This window comes from Pagrus pagrus (assembly GCF_965226575.1).
Source record: "Pagrus pagrus genome assembly, chromosome: 12".
NCBI classification, from domain to species: Eukaryota; Metazoa; Chordata; class Actinopteri; order Spariformes; family Sparidae; genus Pagrus; species Pagrus pagrus.
The window spans coordinates 12,752,594-12,778,028 of record NC_140196.1 but is presented as its reverse complement, the minus strand read 5'-3'; the positions used below and the strand labels follow the sequence as shown (position 1 = coordinate 12,778,028).

Genomic DNA, 25,435 nt, shown 5'->3' with positions numbered 1-25,435 from the left:
TTAGCTTAGTTTGCCAGCATCTCATCAATGAGTAGATTTACGGTTGGTGGGTGTAATTCGGTAGTAAATACTTCCTACATGAAACTGCTCAAGGTCTGTGGATTATCTTGAGTAACTGGGTCATGATTTCTTGGAAGAGACAGTGCTGTTGAGGTTTTCAAATGGTGCTTTGAGCACCACAAGGCAAGTGCCATCTAGTTTCATTATATTATATTTCCAATACACCGCAACTCACACCAAAACAATCTAGATGGGTAAATAGTGCTACAAGTGAATGAAAAATGTGTATTTCTGATTTTGGGGTTGAACTAACCCTTTAAGTTAAACCTCAAAACAATGAAGCCTTGATAGATTAATTGATAAACTCTGGTTCTACTCATGTATTTGTGTGTTTTGTATGTTAAATCTTTGTTCTGTTGCCTAGCAATTACATTAAAGAAGTAATTCAAGTGTTGTTTTTACAGAGAAAATATCCGATGCATTATAAAATAGCGCTGATCATCAACTACCTAGGCCACTGTATCTCCGTGGGAGCTCTAGTCGTGGCCTTCATTCTCTTCTTGTGCTTAAGGCAAGTACAGAAATAGTTCCCATCTAAATGTGTCCTGTATGCATGAGACCTCACAGAAGACAATCAGGGAAATTCACATGATACCCTCGGACTGCTTATCATTAACTCGCTTATGTCAAATGAATAGGACTCTGCAGCTTGGCTCAGATGCAGCACTCAGGCTAAAAGAAACATAATTTGTATTTCATAGTACATCTTTCTTCTGAGCAGTTGTACCTCTTTTCATGCTTTAAACACACACACACACACACACACACACACACACACACACACACACTCAGACACTTACATCAGATACTAAACAGCCGCAGCTGGGTTGTTCACTATGCATTGATCGATGTGGGCTTCTGAAGGCAAATATTGATTTCTTAGTCAATATTTTGTTCCGAAATTAAATCTCTAAAGATTTCATGGTACAATCTAACTGCTTAGTGCTTTCCTCACAGACATTTCTACTTGGCAGGATAGAAAATTCACTGGAACAACATTTTGACCGTCATATGAACCTTCTGAACAGTCTGTTAAAAGCTTGACCAATTCAATTATTTATCTTTTAGCGGCTCTTTAATGCACGATGAGACGCCATATCTACAGTACAGGAGTCCTTTAACCCAATTTTGCGTGAAAAATGTCACTCCTTTGTCTCTGAGTTCTAACTCAAACTTAAATTCAAATTTAATCACATAGATATGACACATATATTTTCGATGTGATTTAAGCTCTCATGCACACATTGTGGATATCATTACCTCTGACGTCTGATTCAAATAAAGTTCTATAAATCTGCTTAGAAGTCATAGAACAACGAGGATCCATATAGTTCCAGATTTTGCCTTAAAATGATCAAATGTTTAAATTTTCCTTAGTTTTAAAGTAGTTCAGTGACAGTTATCTGTGCATCCGTGAGTAGTTTGCAATCAGGTACTGTTAAAAGCTAATCCGGCTTACTTTAAACCTTTACTTTTTATACTGCAGTGAGTGTATGCGTGTACTCTTGGAGCCCCCATCAGCAGTGACACTACAAACGAGATAATGAAAAGCCTAGCATCTCATTTTCTTATGAATAGGTCCTATTTCTGACTCTATGAAAGTGAGATAATAAAACATGTCTTTCGTTGGACTTGTGGAACAGGAGCATAAGATGTCTTCGAAACATCATCCACTGGAACTTGATCACCACCTTCATACTGAGGAATGTTATGTGGTTTTTGCTTCAGCTGATTGACCACAATATACATGAGAGCAATGAGGTAACGGCAATGATACACATAATATATAAAGCCATTAGAAAGTCTTAACAAGTGCAGCTGTGAAGAATGTTATATCAACAAAAGTATTTTAGTAATTGGGTTTTTTGTTTTCTTTTTCAGCCTTGGTGTCGATTAATTACAACGATATACAACTATTTTGTGGTGACAAACTTCTTCTGGATGTTTGTTGAAGGATGTTACCTCCACACAGCCATTGTAATGACTTATTCAACTGATAAGCTCCGAAAGTGGGTCTTCCTTTTCATCGGCTGGTGTGAGTGTCTTCATCTTGACAGTGCATTAGTAACACTTCACTCAGCTCTTGGTTGTGTACTATACACGGGGGTTCACACTTTGGCACAATACAATATATTTAGTTTTGAATGAAAACTGTAAACGTTGAAGTGTTTACTTCTCCTTAAGCAGGAAGATGTGAAAAACAGGTTTTGTTAACATTTTCCTACTTTTCATGATTGTTTTTCTTATTGGTTTTTAATTTAAAATGAAAAATATTAGAGCCTGAGTTTGCCAGGACACAACACCTAATTTATTTTTTTACAGATGTCACAAAAATGTAGTGAAGTTACTATTGCTCTATTTACTGAGCACTTTAAGGACTTTTTCTCAACGATAAGCTAATAAAATGGTCAGAATGAATATATACTGTATATGTCAGGTACTTGCAGTCAGAATGTTTCTCAAATGAAAACCAGGTGGTGAAACAGCTGGACCACAGTTTTATGTGACATTTACCCCCAATTCAAAGTGAACATTTGCTTGAATGAGGCACTTAAGAGAGGTCTGCGCGTCAGTGAATGAAGCAGAGGGAGACCCTTTAGTGCCTCAGGCTCAAGATTAGGCTTTGATTTCACAAGAGAACGGAGCTGCAGTGAAGGGAGGACATTTTTTGTCCTTTGATACCTGTGATAGAATTAATTTTGAACATGCTGCAGATGCCCCATCCTGACCACATAAATTATCTATACCTATGGTAGTGTCGGAATATTCCATGTTGAGGCAGAGAAATGCACACGGAGACATGCTCGTATACTTCCCTGAACCGGTCTGACATTTTCTTTCTTTGTTTTTTTTAATGGACATTGTGTGTTCTTGCAGCAGGAAAAACCAACACATACTTTACTGCATCTAGGTCATGCAGCGGAGCTTTGAGAGCGCAAGAATGACAAATACATAGATAACTAGCAGGAGAGCAGATGACATTTGATTGGTAATGACACATGGATGACATGATTGGGAAGCTCATATTGGCTTTAAAATAGAAGTAACCAAAGGCAGATATCACACAGATCAATCTAACTTTAATGATCTAATGTGATTCTTACAATGATTAGATTATCAGTGCGGCTTCCTCTTTGACGAAGGTCAACTCATTAGCACTTGAAATTCACCAAGCACTCCTGCAGGTCTACATTAAATATGCTTTTTGTTTTAATCTGATATATCTCTAGAATAATAATATGTTCATGTTCTGTAATTAATGCCTGCCATCTGTGATATCCATTCTGTGGAGAAAAAAATGCTGTATCATTGTAGCTGTAGCTTGTTGAGGAAATGCAGGTTACAGTAATACATTTTTTTTTAAAAATCAGTAAAAATTGTTTATTCTCATAACCTATTATCAATCCATCAAAATAATATCTGTGTTTTTGACTACATTCCTTTAGTTATATGACCTTGTTGTAAAATGACAAAATATATGAATCTTGAATCTCTAACAACTCAGTCACCTGAATAAATGTTGGCATTGTACGTTTCCGTAAACCACTTCACTCTCCGCCACTCGCTTCAGCACACACCGTTTATTTTTGCCATCACTAAAAATGGAACTGCAACAAGTAACTCACCATGATCGTTCATATTTTAAGACGCTACAAATTGTTTCCAGCTATGAAAAGTCCTTACAAGTCCACATGGAAGAGAGTCATTGCGATTGAGATGATACATCGTCTCGTCAAGTCCCAGTGATGTAAACTGGCAGGTCTGAAGAAGTTTACAAACCGGCACATTGCAAATAGTTGTTTCAAGTTGTCTTGTAAGGAGCCTTTGGTCCTTTGGTTATGGACTCCTCCCAGCATGAAAGTCAGCTCAAATACATGTCAGCGTGATAAGACACATATTGTTAAAATGTTGATATGATACGTATGAAACATACAAATTTTACTTATCTGTAGTTTGCAGAAACGTACAATGCCAGCAATCTGATTTTGGGGACTGAACTGATCTTGAATCTTAAAAAGAAAGTAGACTATAGTTAACCATTGTTTATAGACATTGACCACACATAACATAAATATAGGGAAAAAGGTATAAAGAAAGTATTATAAAAAAAAATGTATTTATAATTTGCGCAAATTATTTTGTTCTTTCATTTTTACAACTGCTGCATTGTGGAAACCACGAGCTACTAAAGAGTTCATTGTGCCACTGACACAAGTCTTTTGAGATCGTTCATAAGAATTCATTAAGAAATGATGGAAGTGGGGCAGATTAAATCTGTCTTCCACCAGAGGCCTGTATCTAGATGGGATTTAAATAGGTTTAGACTTCAGCTCCATTAAAGGTCATTTCACTGATCATTTCACCTTTAAGAACATCTGATCCACTTTGTCTAGCTAGTCAAAAAAACGTCATCATATCTGGTCCGCTTTCTGTCACTGTGTTAACAAATCTGATGTCTGCACTCACTAACGATATTTAGCTTGGAGATGTTTTGCTCAATTAGCTTTTCGTCTCACTGGCAGGGTGAGAAAGTCAAGACTGAACTGCTTGCTTAAAAGGAGTACTTCCTTGAATTTCAGACATAAGTGCTTTGGGGGGAGCGTTATATCCCAAAGGGCTTTACTTCATTTACTTTCATCTTAACATGCAGCATAAAGCAGCATTAAGGTTCTGATGCAGCCTCAAAAGAATGTAAATTAAGCATAAGCTCTGAAACACAGACCTAATTAACATTACGACAAATAAAGCATTGTAGATTCAAAAGTGAAAAAGAAATTTCTATTGTATATTCAACCCTTAAATATTTTGTCCATTTTGAAGAGAGGATGTCAACACCAAGGTCAGATAATTTCATTTTATCTCTGATTCAAGCACACTTGTTCTTTTCTTAAGCCACACTAAAACCCCTCAAGCCAAGTATGCGGACATCCTGTCCTCAAAACACGTCACCGCCATGACCAGCGCCTAATTTTTGGTGTGCATTCACTGGACATCTCATGCTGATTTGACACATCACTGTTGAAATGTTCAGTAGAAGGAGCTGCAGTAGGTCTACATGAATGACGGAGAATTTAACATGGACTGCTCTTTCACTGAGATGATTCTGATCATGATTTTCATACATATGGCATCTGTTTCGTCACTTATCTAAATATAGAAACAAATCTTTCTCATGTCATTTTAGGTATTTCTCAAAGTATTTTGTTTACTTTGGTAAAGTTTTAGAGGAGACCAGCATGCATTACACAACATTTGTTGTCAACTAATGTACATATCCATTATTTCTCTGCTGGACATCTAGGAGCAGCTATAGTTTCTGACGAGTCTTGTTATTTTTCTCTTCTTTGGTAAAAAACAACATTGAGATTTTAACCGACATTATTATTTTTCTTATAATATTTTAAGATCTGAACGACGAGGTTGATAACCAATGACCCAAAAATGCCATATATGACCTATGGACAGGACCATCGCCGGCGTGCTGGACCTTTGTCATTATGTTGTTAATGTTATGAAACAATTGCAGTTTGGTTTAGTTTTGACACCAAAACTACTTGGTAAGGCGTAGACACCAAAATCACTTGGTTAGGTTAAGGTTTCAGAACTACTTGGTAACGTTTAGGCACAAAAACTACTTGGTTAAGTTTAGGAAACATAGCCATTTGGTAAGGTTTATGCACCTAACCGACTTCGCTAGGTATAGGGAAAGATCATGTTTTAGGTTAAAACTAGTACAGAACTTAACTTACATAAAAGATATGACTCTTGATTTCAGACAGGCAGCGTGTCCTACATTAAAGTCCCATGTGTGTTTGACTCATCTGTCCACCCCCATCTCCTTCATCTGCAGACTTGTACGTCCAACGACTTCCTCCTTTCCTCCTGTCATTATTACTACAACCACTAGATGTCACCGCCTATCAATAAACGTAAATATGGGCTGTAATGAGTAGCTTGCACTGACGACCTATACGGACGTTTTTGGGGTTTTTTGGCAAGGTTGAACTTTATACCATCGTACTGGAATTACGACTTACATTAATCTTTTTATTTCTTTATTCCAGGTATTCCATGCCCTATAATAGTAGCATGGGCCATAGGAAAGTTATATTATGAAAATGAACAGTAAGTATTCCTGAGGCAAGGTTTCTCGCCAAGTTCCTTTAATATTTTCTTAAATGTTTTCTTTAATTCCATGGTGTTAATTCTTTTGTCGGTTTTGTCAACAGATGTTGGTTTGGTAAAGAACCTGGAAAATATATGGACTACATTTACCAGGGACCAGTTATTCTTGTGCTTCTGGTGAGCAACAACACAGAGAGTCATTCCACTGCCATTATTTTCACACTGTTTGTACAATCATTTTGCACTGACAGAAGATTTATTGGTAGTGCCTGCATGTAGGTGTAAACTGATTAAAAAAAAAACCTTGCCTGAACCGAAAATGGTTTTATAATGAAACCCATTTTCATCCCGCATCTAGCTTGTTGGTTGAATTAATCTTCCTAATGGGTTAAGGTATTTACACTCTGGAGAATCCTGCAAATCATATTCGTGGGAATGTATCCGCTAATGTACAAGCTGTTACAAGCATGCGGCAGTGTGGTGACCACTTCTTTCTTGTGTGCATATCTAACACTGTCTTGTTGAGAAAGGAGTCTTGTGCTGATACTACTCAATAATGAGCAGGGCTGTTGCTCGTGTTTCACTGTAAGCCATTAACGCAGGCTTCAAAACAAATTATTTTCCGTGCTTGTTTTTCTCTTCCAGATAAACTTTGTTTTCCTCTTCAACATAGTCAGGATTCTTATGACCAAACTAAGAGCTTCAACCACGTCTGAAACGATACAGTACAGGTGAGCTGATCGCGTGGATGACGCTCTTGCTCTGATCTGTTTGCTCTTTTCAAGGACAACATGCAATGTTTTAATGCTGTGAAGAAACAGATTGTTAAGCATCAAAGTAGCTGCTCAAGGCAGACTAATTCTATCCTTTATAATTAGTGTCAACATTTCAATTCTGACTTAATTTCATACAAATCTGTGTGCTCAATCCCCAAATACCCTTTCAGACAAGCTCACGAGTGTTCAGAGAAAAGATATTCAGAATCAAAGGATGTAAATGACACCAATATTATATATTACTTGCTAAAATTAAAGGGACAATGTACCCAAAATCAAAAATATATGTTATTCTCTTACACGTAGTGGAGGCTAAACTAGCTAACATTACAGCTCAACTAACAAGGAGGTTATTACTTTTTTTTCTTCTTACAAGCCTCTCGTTCATGAGATGATGTTTCCTTCTGCTCGGTGATATAGTCGACCAGTCTAGTTTGTTAACTGGTCATGATTTCTGGAAAGAGGCATTACTGTTGAGTTTTTCTAAAGTTTACTCAAGCTGAGTGCCTTCGAGTTCAATTATATTCGAAAGAAGGCAGACATCTCCAAACTCAGCAACTCACACCCAAACAAACTAGATGGACAAATAGCACTACAGGTGAGAGGAAAAATATATATTTAATATTTTGTGAGTGAACTTTCTTCTTTAAGTTAAATAGCAGTTCCCACTCCCACAGTATGTGTCAGACAAACAAACCTACCTGAGTGAGCACAGGGCAGTTCTCAGAAGTGGCCATTTTGTTTAGTCCCACCCGTAATCTTTGGAGGTGGAAAACCTTTCATGTGTCTGGCGAGACTTGATGAGTGAGTAAATGCAGAGCTTTAGTGTCTGCCTGAGAGAGTGGACAACCGCATGCAATCCTGAGTCATGATGTTATGTTGCGCATCTGACCACTAAATTGTGAGAGTGTTTTCTCACCCTTTACTTTAAGTGTGCTTTTCTCCTCCGGGGATGATTTAGAGTGTGCGCGTTGTTTACCGTGTCACAGCAGACAACTTCGATTCAGGCGTTTTCAGGCTAGAGTTGGATTTACAGTTGTTGTGTGACAGATATGCTGACATGAGCCATGCAGATTTAGCTGAGAGGAAGACAGTGTGAGTGTCAGGTATAAATTGTTGACCTAAAAATAGAACATAATGGTTCCTTCAAAATGCTTTTACCAGAATTACATCAAGGATATAAACTGCAGGGTAAATGCAACAAGGACAGACAGGAATTTCTGTAATCTTTCAATGGCATGCTTGGCACAGCATGTCAAGATAATGTGCATAAACCAGATTATTTAAAGAATGCATCTTCGCATATTTAAACCGCCAAATTCATGTGTTTCACAGATGTTTTTAGCTACTGTAGCTCTTTAGTTCATCAGAAAAAACCCTCCAATGGATAGTTTAGCCACCTACCCTCTGGGAAAGAGCCTGAAATTCTTCTAACCAAAACCAATTTCTTATACCTTATTAACTTTTACATCTGCAGACTGTATAGGTGTAGTGTGTACGATAAAGGAGGATTTAGGGGGATCTTTTTGCACAAATGGAATATACAGTTATGTTCTGAAATGTTTTCATTTGTTTCCAATCACCTGAAACTAAGAATTGATGTGCTTTCATTTGCTATGGGTCTCTGTAGCCTTGGACTTACAAACCAAACACTGGCACAGGGAGCGTTTTTCACGTTTTTTTACAGTGGGTAAGGATAAGACGGAGTGTTCACTTGGTTACAATATTCAACCAAACCACTAGATACCACGAAATCCTACACACTGGCTCTTAAAAGTTATTTTAATAACTTATTAACATTTTAAAGTGCACACCCAATGGTTTATTAGCAAGTAAAAGATCTTTAGAAAAGCATTATCAAAATTCAGGAATGCATTTTTAGCAAATGCAAATGATGAAAACCATGAAAAGGGTTCTTTGAAAACCAAACTTTGTTCTTGTAAATGGCCGACACGTATTTAAAGCATCAGTTAATCATTTATTCACCATTTTAAAATCCATTAGTCACATCTAATAAACCATGTGGGCTCAGGAGGCAGAAAGGTTTGCTTACTGATGACAGGGCTGGTGGTTCGATCCCCATCTACTCCTGTCTATATGCCAAAGTGTCCTGGGGCAAGACACTAATCCCCAAATTATTAGCTCTCTGCATCTGAATTGGTGAATAAGCAGTAAAAAACGTGTATAAGTGCTTAATGTAATAGGGCTATATAAATGTAGCCATATACTGTACCCTTGAAGATCTTGTGCGTAGGGGCATCAAATGGTGTGGTTCCAGATCGCAACCAACGAAATACCCCTCGCCTTACTCTCTGTTTTGGTGGGTACAAAATACAAAATGCCCTCTCTGAAGCCAGTGTTTGGTTTGTCCATTCTGAGCTACTGTAGAAACATAGTGGTGTAACATGGCCACAGAAGAGGACCGGCTCCCTCTGTAGATATGTAAGGCTCAGTCCAACAAAAACACAACAGTTCTTAGTTTCGGGTATTTATACACTAATGAAAACACGATTATAAATATTATATTCCATTTCTGCCAATAGATTCACCTAAATCCCTCCTTAAATCCTACACACTGGATCTTTAATAGAAAGTGCCTTAATAGAGCATGGTGCCCATATGGCAAACTATTCTTCATCTGCCATTGACACAGAATCATGCATTTTCTAAAATCAACTCGGGTGAAATCCAAGTTCTTATTTTTAGTCATATGATAAAGCAGGCAGCTCATGTTTCATCCCTGTCTTCACAGAAAAGCCGTGAAAGCAACGCTGGTCTTGCTACCTCTGCTGGGTATCACCTACATGCTCTTTTTCGTGAATCCGGGGGAGGACGATATCTCACAAATCGTTTTCATCTATTTCAACTCCTTTTTGCAGTCTTTTCAGGTGAGAATATGGGTAATGATGCAGTGTGACACTGGCCAACGCTTGGCAACCCACACACGCTGTATACAAAGTGAATCATGCTGATTTCTTAATGCGTGTTATCGTAGAGCTTCACTTCTTTCAGGAGGAATTTTCAGGTTATGAGCATTTTTATGGGAAGATGATTTGAAGTAGCATCCTGGCTGTGCACACACACAATGTGGCCCTCCTGCCTCTTGTTCTGTACTCACAGCTGACAGGATTAACAGGGTCATGTGGGCTTGATTTCTCCTCTGTGGCCATTTTTATTTTTATCTTTCTATCTTCTGCGCTTAAATGTAAGACTGAATGGGAGGATAACAGGGGGAGAGAGCATCTTTATTGTCAAGAATTATATTTTGCATGACAAAATGTGTTCCCAAAACTGAACGCTTCATTTTGTTTGACTGTTTTTCTGTAGCATCTGAATTCTCTGATGTCTAATTAAGGTGCCATTTCACAATATAGCTGCAGTTACGACTGCTAGTAATACTAAAGTGTGTTATTCTGCAGGGGTTCTTCGTGTCAGTGTTTTACTGCTTTCTAAATGGAGAGGTAAGTCACTGGAGCTTTGCAAAAGTTAATATTTCTGAATTGTATTAAGTTGCCAGCGTGTTTCTTGACGTATGAGCTTAATAAAGCAAATGATGGTGTGTTTTTCTAACTAGCTTCCTGTTTACAATTTTGGTTTCAAGTTCAAGCAGAGGTAGGATCAGGTAGCTTTCATTAAGAAAACAAAAACTGCTGAAAGATTATGTTCCAGTAGTGAAATTGTAACATTTTAATTTTAGTCCTTCTATCTAATTTAAATAAAAGCAAATTGCTTGACTTCCAGCGGTTTGAAACTCATATTAAAGACATTATGGAAATTACACAACTGTCAGTAACTGTGAAAAATGAAGGACTTTGTAGCTGCTCTCGTCTTACCCTCGAATCATTAAAGGTAGGCGGTAGAGAGGAGGTTAATGAGGATGAGGGATCGTGAGGTATTTGAGTCACCTCTTTTGTATAATTACTTATTGGAAGTGCCTACTTTTTCTCCACATGGCCATCCACATGACTATAGCTCATCCGGTTGTTAAAGTGAATGCATAATGATAACTTTTCTTTTCATACCGTCATTGCCATGAAACCCCATAACAACTTACACGCTGTTCTTTTTATAATTAAATAGAGTTTTTTTTTTGTTTTTTTTTTGTATCTTGCTACTTACAGAATGCTTTTTGGAAATACTTTTTGGCGTTCTTGCCAAAAATTGGATGAGAGGATCAATACCACTCTCATATCTTAGAGCAGTATCAATCTTCTTATTGCTTGGCAAGGAATAGAGGAAATAGTCTGGGTCTGTCCAAAGGCGGGAAAAAGAGACATTTCAAGCTCTTTAATTCACCTCTGTTTCATCTTGACAAAAACCAAAAAATAGCAACTAATGTGTTTAATGACCTTATGCTCAGCCAAATGAAAGACACCGATTATGTAACACTGCTGGCTTCATCTTGCTTTTGAAGTGTTGGCTTTGTGTCAATAGGTCTCTTCTGATGACATTCAATTTATGAAAGTGTTGCGGAAATGTTATTATATCCAACAAGTCATTGTGATGTTAATGTAAGTGTCAGTGTCTAGCTTGTTTTTTTGTGAATTGAATATTTTCACGTGTGAACTAAACCTTTAACATGTGAAAATAAAATAATGTCACATGTGAATTTCATACATTTCTATATGATCGGCCTTTTTTTCACATGGATCAGAATGTCAATGTTGTTAACAAAACCACATAAAATCTTCTTGAAATGTGACTTCTATATTTTTATATTTTCTCAGGTGATTTTTTCACACATGGAAACAAAATAGGCTTAAAGGACGAGTTGTCATTTGGAGTCTCACAGCAGAACAGTGTTGCAGCATTTTTCTAACCAACTTCAGTAGATGGGCACTTGTTTTAAATCATCTTAATCAATCTTAACACACTTAAAACACACCTTCTCTTTTGGCTACAATGTGTATTACCCAAAATGTTTTTAGTAACATCTGTTCTCCTATGCATGTATGAAGTAGTGACGGTACAGTAAAATCCTAAAATCCTAAAATCCTCCACATTTTAGGTACGTTCTGCCGTCAGGAAACGGTGGCACCGCTGGCAGGACAACCACGCCCTTCGAGTCCGAGTGGCTCGAGCCATGTCCATCCCCACATCCCCGACCAGGATCAGCTTCCACAGCATCAAACAGACCACAGCTGTGTGACCATGGTAGCAAGCACATAATCTCCAGTACAACATCAAAGGGAAACAGACTTAATCTTTTTGTCCAGTGCAAACAATGAAGTGATTTACAGAAGAGACTGAATCCTTTTAACAAGGCTGCAATGTGTCTGGTGTGACTGAAGAGCCAGGCAATTTCTGTTGTCTGGTGAGAACATGTAAAAGCATCTAACATTATACTTTAACTGTATGATCGGACACGTCCTATTCTTGGAGAATTTACTTCACTTAACAGACTGTACATTAAGGTACAAGGACTGAGTATTTATTGAGTACTTAAGAGCGGCATCTTCACTAAACTTTCACATCACAACAAGTCTTTTCGTCTAATCTTACAGTGTTCTTATCGCTGTCATCTCACTGCTTAATGGTTGTTAGCGGAGCAGGATAATCCTACAGGATTTGCAGCAGGATACTTCAGCAGCTCACGCACTTGTAGGCATCCGCTCCATTCTTACTCAGTGGGAGAGCGACAGGGAGTACTTGCAATTAGATACATCGAGCGAGATGCACTCAAAGTGTTGCCAAAAGAAGCCATTCCTGTTTAGTGCGATGAATAGCAAGATGCTCTTTGAGTTACTGCTCTTTGGCATCAACAGCTGCCTGTGACAGCTAAAAAAGAGGCTTTGGGGAGGAAGAGGGTTCACCTGAATTAAATATCAAAAAATAGGGAGTATAAAGGAAAAAGATTCAAAAGAGGCACTGCTCTTTCTCATGAAAGCGGGATAAAAAATAAATCTGCTTGAAGTGAACGGTTGATATTCTCCTTAAAACACGCGGTGATACATTTTGTTCAGTATGAGATGATGATTTTATACAAACAAAGCCATTCTAATGGAGCCTTTATAATGTGTCCTCAGAGAAGTCTTCTCCTTAAAGTCTGTATTCTTTTATACAAAGTTGAATTTTTTGTCTTGTACTGTACTAACTGTAAAATTGTTAAAATACTTGTTCGCGAGATCAGCTTCCTCTCTGTTACAGCTATTTGTTTCCACCCCTATTTTGTTGTATTATCCTTTATTTTTCTTCTCAGAGAAGAACCACAAAGAGCAATTTAATGTGTTATGTCTTTGAACTCCCTGAGGCTGATGGATGAGCCGTCCCAAATTAAAGCTCTTCCAAATGGGTGCACATAAGATTACATACACATTATATTACTTGTAGAGTTGGAGGAAGTGAAGTTGTTTATGTAACATATATGTTACTCTAAGTGCCATGCATGGACTTATCATGCAGGCACAGTGCAGGCAGATTAAATTCTTTTGGCTTTATGAAATCCTTGTGGCTTTCTAGTAATCAGTATCACAGCTAAGCTGTTGGTTCAAGAGGTTTGGAGCTTGATGAAATGAGCACCAATTGCCTGTAATGCCAACTCTTACATCTGCTCAGGCTGCTCACACAGTAATGAGTACCACTATTGATCTGCAGTTTCAGAACGATGAAGAGGGCAGAGGAAATATTAGTTCTGGAAATGACTACGGTGAAATCAAAATATTCTGAATTATCTTGCGAGATTAGGTTTCAATGCAGATGCTCCTTGTGTGTGTCCTTGCATTTGCTCCATACGATCAGAAGAATAGTTCTTTCTGACAGGTGGTTCAATTGAGAATGTTAAAAGGAAGTGAGTGCTACATTTAGGGAAATACGCTTATTCACTTTCTTGCTGACAGTGAGAAGATTAATACCACTGTCAGACGTGTTCGATAGCTTATAGTTGCATAAGGACTGGAAACAGAGGGACACAGCCAGCATGCTGGTTGCCTGTCAATCTCATGGAGGAAAGATTTGCAGTAAAGCCACAACTTCCAGCTTAGAGATAGTCCAGCATTTCCATTTTCCAAGTTTTCAGTTTTTTGTACGGATAGCAGTTACAGGTTGCTTTCAGGGAACTCTGTAAATCACAGAGAGTTGAGGCAGAGCAGAGGGAAAACCAGAAAACATTTACTCCATAAAATATGATCCAGTTTCAACATAATTAGTGATAGCTTGTGCTGTGTGCGACTCAGTGCCATAAAGCAGTACACACTGAGTTTTGACCCGCTACCTGAAGTTACATAGTGCAGAAACAAAGACAGGGGCTCGGAGTAGCTGAGACAGAGAGTTCAATCCCCCGACTGCAAGTCAATGTAACATTAAATGATCTTTAAGCTGTAATTTTAAGGTGAAAGGGCTACATTATGTTGCTTAAAGTGAGCTTTGGAGGTGCTGGTAGGTGATTGTTGTGACTCTACCAGGTTAGCTGTTTCCTCCTGTTTCCAGCCTTCCTGCTACGCTAAGCTAACAGGCTGCTGGTTGCAGTGTCATGTTTCAGTTATATTGATTGTCTTATCTAACGTTTCCCAAAATGTCAAACTTTTTTTTAACATAATCTGGTTTTATCTTAGTTAGTTGTATTTATTTATTTAGCCTATTTATTTATTTATTTATCTGAAAGTCGATCTATCTGGAGTCAAAAGTAAAAGAAAATATACTGAATATGTGTGATGAGGTTTCTTTGAGGGTGTTGTATAGAACATAAAATGTTTCATGTACATTTCATATTTGTATTTTGTACATATATTTTTTTTTATTACAGAGGACATTTCTTTGTTTATGTGCTGCCCAACTGGACTGACATTAGCCATTATCTGATTTTCCAAAGTGATTTGGATGTAAATATCTTTTTTGTAACATTTATGTGAATTTCTGTTTCCAGGATCACAATGTGTGCAGCTGTAACACTGCCCATCAGTGACCTCATCATGTCATGTAAACATACTAAAGCATATCCTAATAGTTGTGAAATATTTTCATACAGAAATAATAAGTCATTCATTCAAACTCACCAAAGAGACAAACCATGTTTACCAGCATCCACAATTGTTATTGTCTACATATTTCTATTGTTGCCACTGCACTTTGTAGACCAAATCTGGTTGATTTTCTTTTCTACACCATTTATTGTACATGATGAAATGTATTTGATGCAGCGTGATGTCAGATTTGTTAACTTATTACTGTACATGAATACATTTGACGTACTGATTTTATGGAAAACTATTAGTTGAACCACCCATGTTGCCTTACAAAGAAAAGGAAATGCATTTTTTGTGTGAAAAGGAAGCTTACGTCTCTGTAAATGATGTACCATTGTGTTACGGATATACATTTGTACATGCACATGTGAAAAGAAAAATATCAATTTGAATTAAAATTATACATATATACTTTTGCTCTTTGACTCTTCATGCTAAAGGTCTCATGTTTTCCAGGGAGCTTGTAAACAACAGTGATTTGTGATGACAGAGTACATGATGCATTATGTCTGTTCAGTTACACTGGGCAATCTGACATTAGATGCAGACTGCACTAATGGGATCTATTTAGTTTATTCATTTGTTATTTATCCTCCTAGTCTTATGACTCAATCAAATAATTATTATAATAGAGTACTGTAACCTCACTGGCGCTGTGGCATGTAATTGTCTTACTCGTAAATATAGTTCTCAAGTGAAGATGCCCTGAGAGAGTGCCTGCTAGGTTATGTAATCTGAATGTAGATACAGTTTCATACATTTCAGGCCGGGCTGGAGTGAAGTGGAGCAGAAACTGCTGTCTGTGCCCAGAACCCTCAGGACTCGATGAGTTATACAGCCCCAAACAATTAGCTGAGACTTGGATGCAGCCTAATAAAGGCTTGTTGTGACAATTAATGCTTTTGATGGTTGACAACAGTATGAAAGGCGGACAGTGGATGTGACGTTCCGGACTGAACCATTGCCAGAGGCAAGCAGCAAATCTGCACTTCATTGGGGATTTTTTTGCCCCGAGCTCCTTTGTGTCTATATTAAACTGCATTTCACCAGCCATTACCTCAGCTACATATAAATGACAGGCATGATAGCCCGAGGCTACCGCTGCAGTTACTGCTTCATCATTTATGATATAATGAGGTGTTTCCCTTAATGCTACAGTATATGCATCAAATTGAAAACGAAAAAGCTATGTTGCGGTTGATTCGATTGTCTCATCACTAAAGGAAGTATTGTTTTTGGAGAGGATGATCTCCACCAGAATACAAATCCTAAGCATCCTTTAAAAAGCCCCCTGTTGAATTCACACGTAAAGGTCAGTTTGTTTGTCTTTGGGAATACAACTCAACTTGCAAAAACAGCTGTATAATGTCATTCATACCTCTAGAGGTGCTTTGTCAAAGCTAGATGTAAAAATATTATATATATATATAATAATAAACAGTTTTGGCTTGTAGAATAAAAAACAGTCAATGTTCAGGGCCCCTAGCCAGGATCTTAGAAATACTGAGGTGTTAAAGGTCATAATGACGACATTTTTATGTAGACATATCTTTTTTTTATTTTTTTTTAGATAATACATCAAAGCTGTTGAAAGGTGCAGAATAAAAGTATCCCTTTGTTTAAAAAACATTATTACGATTGTGAAATAATAGTTTATAAATGTTTTTCAGGTCCAAAATGATTGTTTGATTGTGGTCCACAAGGATACTGACGGTTGTTTCCAGCGTTTGTCTGCCGATAATGCAATGCTGTTGGTGTTTCATCAGCGATCAACAGTCTTGGTAGTTGCCAGTTTGTGGGGAAATACTTAAAAATGAGTTCTACGCTATGCACCGAGCACACTGTGCTGCCATAAGCAACGTTAGCAACAGTAGCTAGCATTAGCAACATTAGCTAGTGCACAAACTGACGACCACTTGAGGGGCCAGATGATTCAAACAACAGCAGTGTTTTAACATGAATGCAATGGTAGGGGGAGATGGAAATCCATATGTTATTATATACCCCCAGAAAATTCTGACCAGACTCCATATGTTTTCTGTTTATCCAACATCAAGCGCTAAATGATTTTTCAAAGCCTATTACACGCTGAAACAGGAACACAGTTCGGGTGGTTAAACAGTCAATTGTTTATTGATTTGCCTATTTTGTTGGCTTTAAAGCATTGTTTATAATGTTATCTCCCCTTAACATGCTGGAACCCCTGAAATACCCAGAGCAATTCCTGAGGATATTACCTCAGTGTGCTTGATGGTGGCTAAAACCTTGCAGACATTCAGTCTGCAGGGACAAAAAGATATTATTGGTTGCATTAATGGAAATGTAGGATCCAGCATTGACATGCAATACAAAATGGGTAGAGTACCCCTTTAATTGTAGCTCAAACCTTTGGCTGTAATGAAATGCACAGTGAAATATCTGTCTAATTCATCAAATTAATCCAGTTTAACCACAGAAGGAGAACATTTCATTTCTGCATTATATTTCCCCCTTCAGGATGAGCCTTTGGGAGGTTGAGTGCGCAAACAGCATCAATATTTACCTGGAATTCCATTAAGGCAATGATGCCATTATGATACGGCCGGTTCACCGATTTCCCTGCGGTGAGGAGAGTCAAAATACCCCAGCAACCATAAACTGGTGGCATCCTGGTGGTCCAGTGGAAAATTGGCTGTGCGCAAATAAAGGCTTAATATATACAGCCTGACACTCAAGCTGGAAGAGTAGTTGACTGACAAAGATTGTGGTGTGATGTAGGTCAGCAGACCAGAGAAGGAAAGGTGCTTGAAAGCTATTTGAGGTGAAAATGAAGGTCATGTTAAAATTAAAATAATATGAGTTGATAGGTTTCCAAATTAGTTCACCTCATAGCATGCTGCTAGACTAGTCATTACAAGCTTAACATTGTTTAAAGCCACACATCTTAGTTTTTATTATATTGTGCACCCTGACCCCTGCCAATTTGGGGGATATGTGCATCAAATGATGCAAAAAACCAACAAAACAAAACAAAAAACCAACAAAAAAACATAGGATGTTAATTTTATAAGGAATGGTGCATTTAAAAAAATGTGTTTAGATATTTCACTGTGCTTTTATGTTGTGTAAACATTGAATACTGTAGCTCTAATGAAGAACTGAAACAAGCCACTATGATACTGTCATTGCAGGTCCTCGGGATACCCTGTCCTGCATGTAGTTGTTTCCCTGCCCCTACACACCTGATTCACATGAATGGGTCGATATCATGCCCCCCAGTGTGAAACACTGTCTGAACACATTTCTGTGTTTTTAGAAGCTGCACCAAAGAAACAGATGTTTCATGCTAATCAACCCTTTTAACAACATGCGGTATCTGTAAGGAAAACACAGTGAGCAGTGAGAAGAAGTAAGCAGGGTTGGGTTTGAAAATGTGTTCTGATACAGTTACTGACTACCTGTTAAAACGTGTAGTCAGTAACTCAATCCAAGTATCACAATATTAAAGTAATGTAACTTGATTATTTTCCTTGGATTACCTCAATACCAAACATTTGCAAATAAAGAGTGTCAATCAGATTACTTTCATTTAATCTGAATAATTGTGTATTGGGTTACACTCAGGACCACAGTGATGTTGTGTGAGACACGAGAAGTTTTGTTGTGTGTGCGTTTTCATTTAACAGCTCATATTTTTTTACTCAACATTCAGGATTTCATACAACCAGGTCCAGAATCTATTTTGCCAAACAATCCATCGTCCTCTGAAGCTTCTCTTCAGATTCTTTCAGAGGAAACACTGTTCCCAGCTAATATTCCCACCTCTTATGACTCAAAATTGAGAATTTCATGTATGTGATAGACTTCCAGGCTGGAAAACCAAACTCTATTTTGTCAAATAACGTATCCACGTCTTCTAACTGTAGTTCTGTTAGTAATCCCATTTTTTACTAAATGTATCTGTTATCTAATTACATCTTTTGTCTGTAACCTAAACGACATATGGTTACCTTGTTTTGGTTGTCTACTTATGTAATCCCATTACATGGATGCCATTACTCCCCAAGCCTGGTAGTGCCTTAAGCTATAGCATAAAACACCAAACTACGACCAACACCGAAAGCAGCAGTGCAACAGTCCAAACTGAATGAATGAATGAATGAATGAGTGAAATTGTGTAATATCACTTTAATTGAAAGTATGGGTTTGGAAGAAAGAGAGACAGAATGAGGGGTAATTAAACAGCCAGAAGAAAGTGTGTTTTGCATTTCTTAGAGAAAATCTTCAAGCAATTATGTTAATCAGGCTGATTATGAATCTTTGTTTGAAAGTGCTGAAAGATGTGATTGTCACTGTGCCACTGGTTTGATTAAATGGAAATTTAAATTTACTTTAAAGCAGGACGGATGGGTTGTGACAGGTGAGTTTTAGGGATTTATGTTGTTCTCATATGTATGTTGGAAACAGGACTGGTGCATTGAAAGAGTTGATAATAAGCTGAATCAAGCTTTCCAGGATTTTTCAGTCGTTCAGCAAAAACATGTCATGTTGTTTTATTTAATCCCCACAGTGAAGAAGAATTATTACTTAAGCAACAGCTCCCCCTGCTGGCAAATAAGTGGAATCACCACTACACATGTCCTTCAGATGATGGATCTATCAACTCAGTTTGTATTGGGATGTTTATATTATTTATCATTTTACTCTGGGTGGCTTTTGATGCACCGATATTTTATGCTTTACATATACTTTTCAACTCGGGTCCTTGGACTTGAATCGTGATCTGTCCTCATTACAAAAACTATATGAAGTTCAACAGTGGGTGAGATTTGTAGTTTGTATTTATACAGAGCCTACAGAAAGTTGAGACACTGATTAATGTTTGTTTCAGAGCTAAAGACTTTTAAAAATATGTACTGTTTATTCTGTGAACATATGATGAACTACAGCCTTATATTTAAAAAATATATATTTCTAAAATGATATAAAATCATTATATGTATTGTGTATATATATATATATATTTATATATTGTGACGACTCCTCCCACTCTGCCTACCTGGTTACCTCTTCTTGCTGTTTCAGGTGGGCTGGGCTCTCCAGAGGGCATAAAGGACGGCCTTCTGATTAGCTTCACTCTCTCTCAGCTCTCTCAGCAGGCTCCAGACCCGCCATTGTTGCTTCTTTGTTTGGTTTGTCACACCATGCAACACACACCTCACCATATTTTCCACGCAGCCACACACTGCTGACATGACTGACTCCTCTCTTACCTACACACTACATTCACTTGTAAATAAGTTAATTTAGTTATGTTAAAATAAAACTATTTTTCATCATCTATCTGTGTGTGTCCTCCCTCCTTGTTGCCACCTTAGAGCCAGGTGGTAACAAATGGGGGCTCGTCCAAGATCTGAACCCGGGACCTCTCGCAGGTGGTAACCCAGATGGTAACAATATATATATAAATGAAGTTCTTGTTTTCTCCTTTCACGTGACCCTTAATTTACCCTCTGCTTACCATTTATTGTGCACATTTCTTTTTTCTCTATAGTGATGTAAAAACAATATAAAAACTGATGGACAGAAAATGAAATCATGCAAAAATAAAAGGTTTTAATTTCCGCCACTGAGTTTCGTAGCACCGATGTCTGACATAAGTCCATGAAGAAAACAGTAAGAATAGGTTGTGGAGCACATAAGTCATCTTACATTGGATTACAGACAACAAACCACATACAGTATAGTCAAAAGTGATTTATTTCTTCACCATGATCTACGATATGAACAGGGGTAGCGTGTAACGTGTCCACAGCATCAACACATGCAGCCTTAGAAAAACAAGGTGAAATGTTAATGAGTTATAGATCCATCTGAGATGCATGGAAATGAGAAATATACAAGATGGGATGTACAGAAACATAACGATCTTCTGCGGTCAACGATTCAGGGTCATGGTTTTCGAGGGAAACTAACTTGTTACTGGCTCATACTGATTTCATGATGCAGAGTGATGTAGCACCAGAATGGCAATGAGTTATCCATTTAAGATGCCATGATGTACTTTACAAAAGCTTCATAATTTATGCATCCGTTGGCGTCCTCCTGGTTTTGCATTAGCTGCTCCACCTCGTCCTCCCTCAGCTTCTCACCTGTGAAGGAAACCAGAAGCGCCGTCAACTCAGAATGCTTAGTGACAGCTTTATAAAATCATTTTTCAGTAAGACTGCTCCACTTACCCAGTGTTGCCAGAACGTGCCTGAGCTCAGCTCCCATGACTGTGCCGTTTCCCTCCTTGTCAAAAACCCTCAGACCCTCCACAAAGTCCTCAAATGTTCCACGGTCTTTGGCCTTGCAAATGTGCTGGTGTATGGGCAGAAACTGGTCAAAGTCAAGCATCTTGGTCTGCATCTCTGTGGAAAATGATTACAGTATTAATACCAATCTGACTATGCAATCATTCAGCATATTGTTTGTGCAAACAGCTCACCCTCAGCTTTAGGTTTTCCAAGGACATACATGATCTCTGCCTGGGTAGGATTCTGGCCCAAAGCCCTGATCAGGTCCCCACACTGGGCATAAGTGATTTTCATCTCGTTGGCTGGTGTCCTATCAAACAGCTGGAAAGCATCTTTGAAGTCTGTGAACAAAGAGCCGAACAGGTTATTCTTTTTTGATTGCTGTTCAGATCACTGTGATCCAAGAGGGCATGCAGTCTTTGAGGAACAGTCCTGTATATGCTGCAAATTAGTGACATATAATGGCATCTCTTGGATAAAAGGGCTCCCTTAAGGAGCTGCGGTCCTTCTCTTGAATGACATGTGCCTTTGTCTGTTTTCAAAGGGATAGACGTAGATGGATGTGTTTACTTTAATATCCCTGAGCTGTCGAATCATCAGCTGTTGCCGAACATTGCTCGCACATGAACGGAGAGCTCGATCACACAAACCATTCATACCCTCTATAAATAGCTGACAGTCCATGCAACACAAAGGACAACTGTGGTGACAACCTTACCCTCAAGTTGCTCCGGGGTGAATTCCAGCTGCAATGACACAAACAAGGCGGTGAGATGCTGCTGATTAAAAAAACTAGAGAATGACCTCTTAAGAATGACCCCTGACTTTGCCTCCATCGTTATCATGCCATTCCTACTGATCAAGTTTCAGTCTGCATCTGTTGCGATCACAGTGCATTGTTTACCAGCGACCTTGGGTCTAACGCCCTCTTTTTTCAGTATGCCTATTGTCTGCTACTGTCAGCTTCATCTGAGGTTATTTTTAGAAACAATATGTGGCAAACAATCTTGAGAGACTATAAACACCACCAGGTTGCCACATTCAATTTCAACAGGGGTCAGGAATCCAGGAAACAACCCAGTGAATGTTTGGTTATTTCAAAAATGCACAAGTTGCAGATTAAGAGAGGGTTAAATGAAGCCTTGTATTTGAATTTAGTGAGATGCACTGGTGTGGAACACATGCTGCTAATTCACCATTTGATGAGGGACAGATGAATGTATTTTTTTCACTTTTTATGAATACGTTGCATTATGACAGGTCAGCACATCATATTTTTTTTACTGCATGTTTCATAAATTAAATAGAGGCTAAGTCCCTTCATATATAGACTATATAGTGCAGAATGTTGGTGTTTTACACCAGACAAGGAGATAAATGTTAAACCAACTACTGAATCTGAATGACAACTCAGTTTTACAACCCGTACTGTACAAACTGCACACCAGTTTAATGTGTTATTCTAAGTCTAAATTTAAATCATCGTTAGATTATCCACCCATCCACGAATGTTGCCTGTTTATACTACATGTATATTTTGGACTCCTGTCAGACAGTGACCCCAGTTTCTGTCTGATGTCTGGATATCTACAAACCCCAGCCCCTCCAAGAAGCTTTGTAAAAATATTATCCAAACACTTATCTAAGCATGTTTAAAGACGGATGGCGATGGATATAATTATCTATATTTTTCTTCCTCCCGGTTTTTCCACCCCTTTAGCCTCGGAGGAATGGCGCGGGTGGTCTGCTATTCACAGACATAATGAAAATCATATTTTGTGGCTTTAACCGCGCTCCATTGTAGCATGGCGGCGGCTCGCTCAACCAGGAAAACATTTATCCATTGAGAAGGGGCCAAGTCAGCAGAAGAGCTTTCCATGATGTCTGGTATCAGCTAGTTCTGAGCCTCCCCCTGACTGTAGGACACATTTTGTAATGCATGTTTGCAAGTTTAATAAAGGGCCAACATAAGTATAAGCTTTATACAAAAGGACAGCATAACTGTAACCCATTCAACTGGCTGTACAGTCCTGTTTAGCTTGCACTGCCAAGTTTAGGTCACATGGGGTCTCTGACGCTCTTTGAACACAAGCTTGGCTTGTAACCATTGATCTTATTAATAATAGTAAAAAAAAATGCCAGTAAGCTAACAATTTTAATGCAAAGCTATCTGTACTTTAAGTTCCAGTTGAATCTTTTTTATTTATTTTTTATTTCAAAGCTTAAAACACTGTAATCCATCTCTGTCAGCCAATTTACAGTTTCTTTACACTAAAAAAAATCTTATTACGTCAAACAGTTGATTGTCACATTTAATGCAAAGTTTTTCTATCATGTTTAGTCAATATGAACAAATTAAGTAACTTCTTTAAAAACTTTTTTAATTCTAATTAGTGTAAACTTTTACTGAAACCATACACTGTAAATGATTGAAGTTGACTTTCCTTAAAAAAGTCAGGAAACTGATTACCAAGTAAACTATTGAAATTAAGTCGTACAAACTGAAAAAGCTTGAATAACTTCAGAATTATTAGTCTACCTTACTCTGTAATTTTGAAATAAGAAGTAGTTTTTAAGTAAGATCATCATATCGGATTTTACAGTGTATGTGTTTATTCAATTATTACATATAAAGCGATGGGAAACTTCCACATAAACGTAATGATTTCATATCGTTTCACCTGTCTCCTGTAATAAATCACACATCTGCAATGTAAATTTTAAAAGTTGACTTTGCTTTAAAAAAAAGTCAGGAAACTGATAACCTTAGAAAAAGCAAGTAGACTGTAAAATGTAAGGTGTGTGAGCTAAAAAGTTAGTTAGCCTACTTTACTTTAATTTTGAGGTAATTGGTTTCCTCCATTTTTTTTTAAGTAAGATCACTTTGTCAGATTTTACAGTGTAGTTTTTTGATATACACACATTGACTCAACATGATAGAAAGACCTTGCATTAAATATGACCCTTTACATTGAATCCAAATATAATTAGAAAAAAATTAGACGGAGGATTTGCATGAAAGAGTGTACATTTCTTATTGTCATTGTCGTTTTTGTTTTGTTTTACCGTCACTGATGTGGGGTCAAACTCCGGGGTCTTGGGGCGCTCGGGCTCTGGGGGTTTGGGGGCCGGTGCTGCTGCAGGTTTGGGCTCTTCCTTCTTCTTCGGGGCCATCGCTAGAAGCTCTCAGGAAACAATGGGGAAGACTGACACAGCACACTGCGGGTGGAGGGGTCCCATTAGAGGCCGGGTCCCTTTATCCACTGTCCACAGGTGCCATCTCCGCCCCCCTTTCCATGCTTGACCACACTGCCAACAATAGGGGGAAGACTATAAAAGGATATGCCTTTGTGCTTCTATTTAAGACAAAGGGTGTTGTGTGCATGTGTGTGTGTGTGTGTGTGTGTGTGTACATCATCAGAATATGGATGATGCAAAACTATATTGGATGAGATCCCAGGCCTGGAACCTTCTGCTAACCAGGCTATTTCCATCAACACAAGTATGACCTTGTGTAATCTTCCTTATCTTGGACTGTTGACCTTGTTCAGTGAAGTGCTGCGGTCATTAGAGAGGAGGCGAGGAAGAAAATGATGATTGCAGGACAAGAGGGGGGGGGTTGAAATTGTTTAAATTACAATGGCACAATGCTTTGATGAATGCCCAGCAATTATCCTTGATTAGTATTCAAATTGCAACTAGTGAGACAGCATAAATTCACAGGGTAGGCTACATGATGTGCAGGGACAAGCCTTTATGATTTATTTGGTCCGATCAGACGGATTTGCAGGGAATTAAACTCAAATCCATCTCAAAATAGGATTCACAGATTGTTGTGTCTGTCTGGTGCAGTTGTGTGTGAACAAGCCTCTCTGAAAGCGTCGAGGAACACAGAAGTCAAGAAAGTAATCGGATATGACACTAAGTGCCACTTTATGAAGTTGGCATTCACACTCGAATGGAGATGGAGTTTGTAGACAGATTGGCAGCCAGGATGATGTTTCTGGTGTTTGCATTGTTAGAAAAATACACATCATATGAGTGTTAATAACTCAAGCAAACATTCAGTTATTTTGCAGATTAATTCAGAGTCAAGCAGCCTCCAAAGGTCATGTCTGACGCTAATATCAAGTCATAGTTATTTGACTTGGATCATTCAAAGGCCTTCTAAATGACCTTTACAATAACATTACAATAACATTTGTTACACTGCATCCACACTGTATCCTGTCAC

The 25,435-nt window shown here is 38.1% G+C and overlaps 2 protein-coding genes across 2 annotated transcripts in view; one reads left to right on the top strand and one right to left on the bottom strand.

Moving 5' to 3' along the window:
* The window catches only part of LOC311266841 (corticotropin-releasing factor receptor 2), a 37,758-nt gene extending 22,449 nt beyond the window's left edge, over positions 1-15,309 (top strand). The window contains exons 4-12 of the mRNA XM_084369436.1: positions 465-571; positions 1,704-1,821; positions 1,942-2,095; positions 6,126-6,186; positions 6,291-6,363; positions 6,832-6,917; positions 9,715-9,850; positions 10,382-10,423; positions 11,971-15,309. Of these exons, the coding sequence (XP_084225562.1) occupies positions 465-571; positions 1,704-1,821; positions 1,942-2,095; positions 6,126-6,186; positions 6,291-6,363; positions 6,832-6,917; positions 9,715-9,850; positions 10,382-10,423; positions 11,971-12,111 (918 nt within the window). The 3' untranslated portion in view covers positions 12,112-15,309. The remainder of the gene's footprint in view (positions 1-464; positions 572-1,703; positions 1,822-1,941; positions 2,096-6,125; positions 6,187-6,290; positions 6,364-6,831; positions 6,918-9,714; positions 9,851-10,381; positions 10,424-11,970) is intronic.
* A 5,335-nt stretch (positions 15,310-20,644) lies between these two features.
* On the bottom strand, positions 20,645-24,444 carry myl13 (myosin, light chain 13). Its single transcript, XM_084368279.1, has 5 exons — positions 24,268-24,444; positions 21,920-21,947; positions 21,393-21,542; positions 21,142-21,315; positions 20,645-21,054 (listed from the first exon to the last, which is right to left on the bottom strand). The coding sequence occupies exons 1-5, from the start codon at positions 24,373-24,375 to the stop codon at positions 20,948-20,950; spliced, it is 567 nt and encodes a 188-aa protein (XP_084224405.1). The 5' UTR covers positions 24,376-24,444; the 3' UTR covers positions 20,645-20,947.
* Between the last annotated feature and the right edge of the window lie 991 nt (positions 24,445-25,435).

What these genes read in the sequence shown, in the direction of transcription:
- myl13 (XM_084368279.1), bottom strand. Translation starts at nt 24,375, where the DNA reads ATGGCCCCGAAGAAGAAGGAAGAGCCCAAACCTGCAGCAGCACCGGCC. An exon ending in TTGACCCCACATCAGTGACG is followed by an intron (nt 21,948 to 24,267) that starts GTAAAACAAAAC and finishes GTGTCATTGCAG; the next exon opens with CTGGAATTCACCCCGGAGCA. An exon ending in GCACGTTCTGGCAACACTGG is followed by an intron (nt 21,055 to 21,141) that starts GTAAGTGGAGCA and finishes TTTCCTTCACAG; the next exon opens with GTGAGAAGCTGAGGGAGGAC.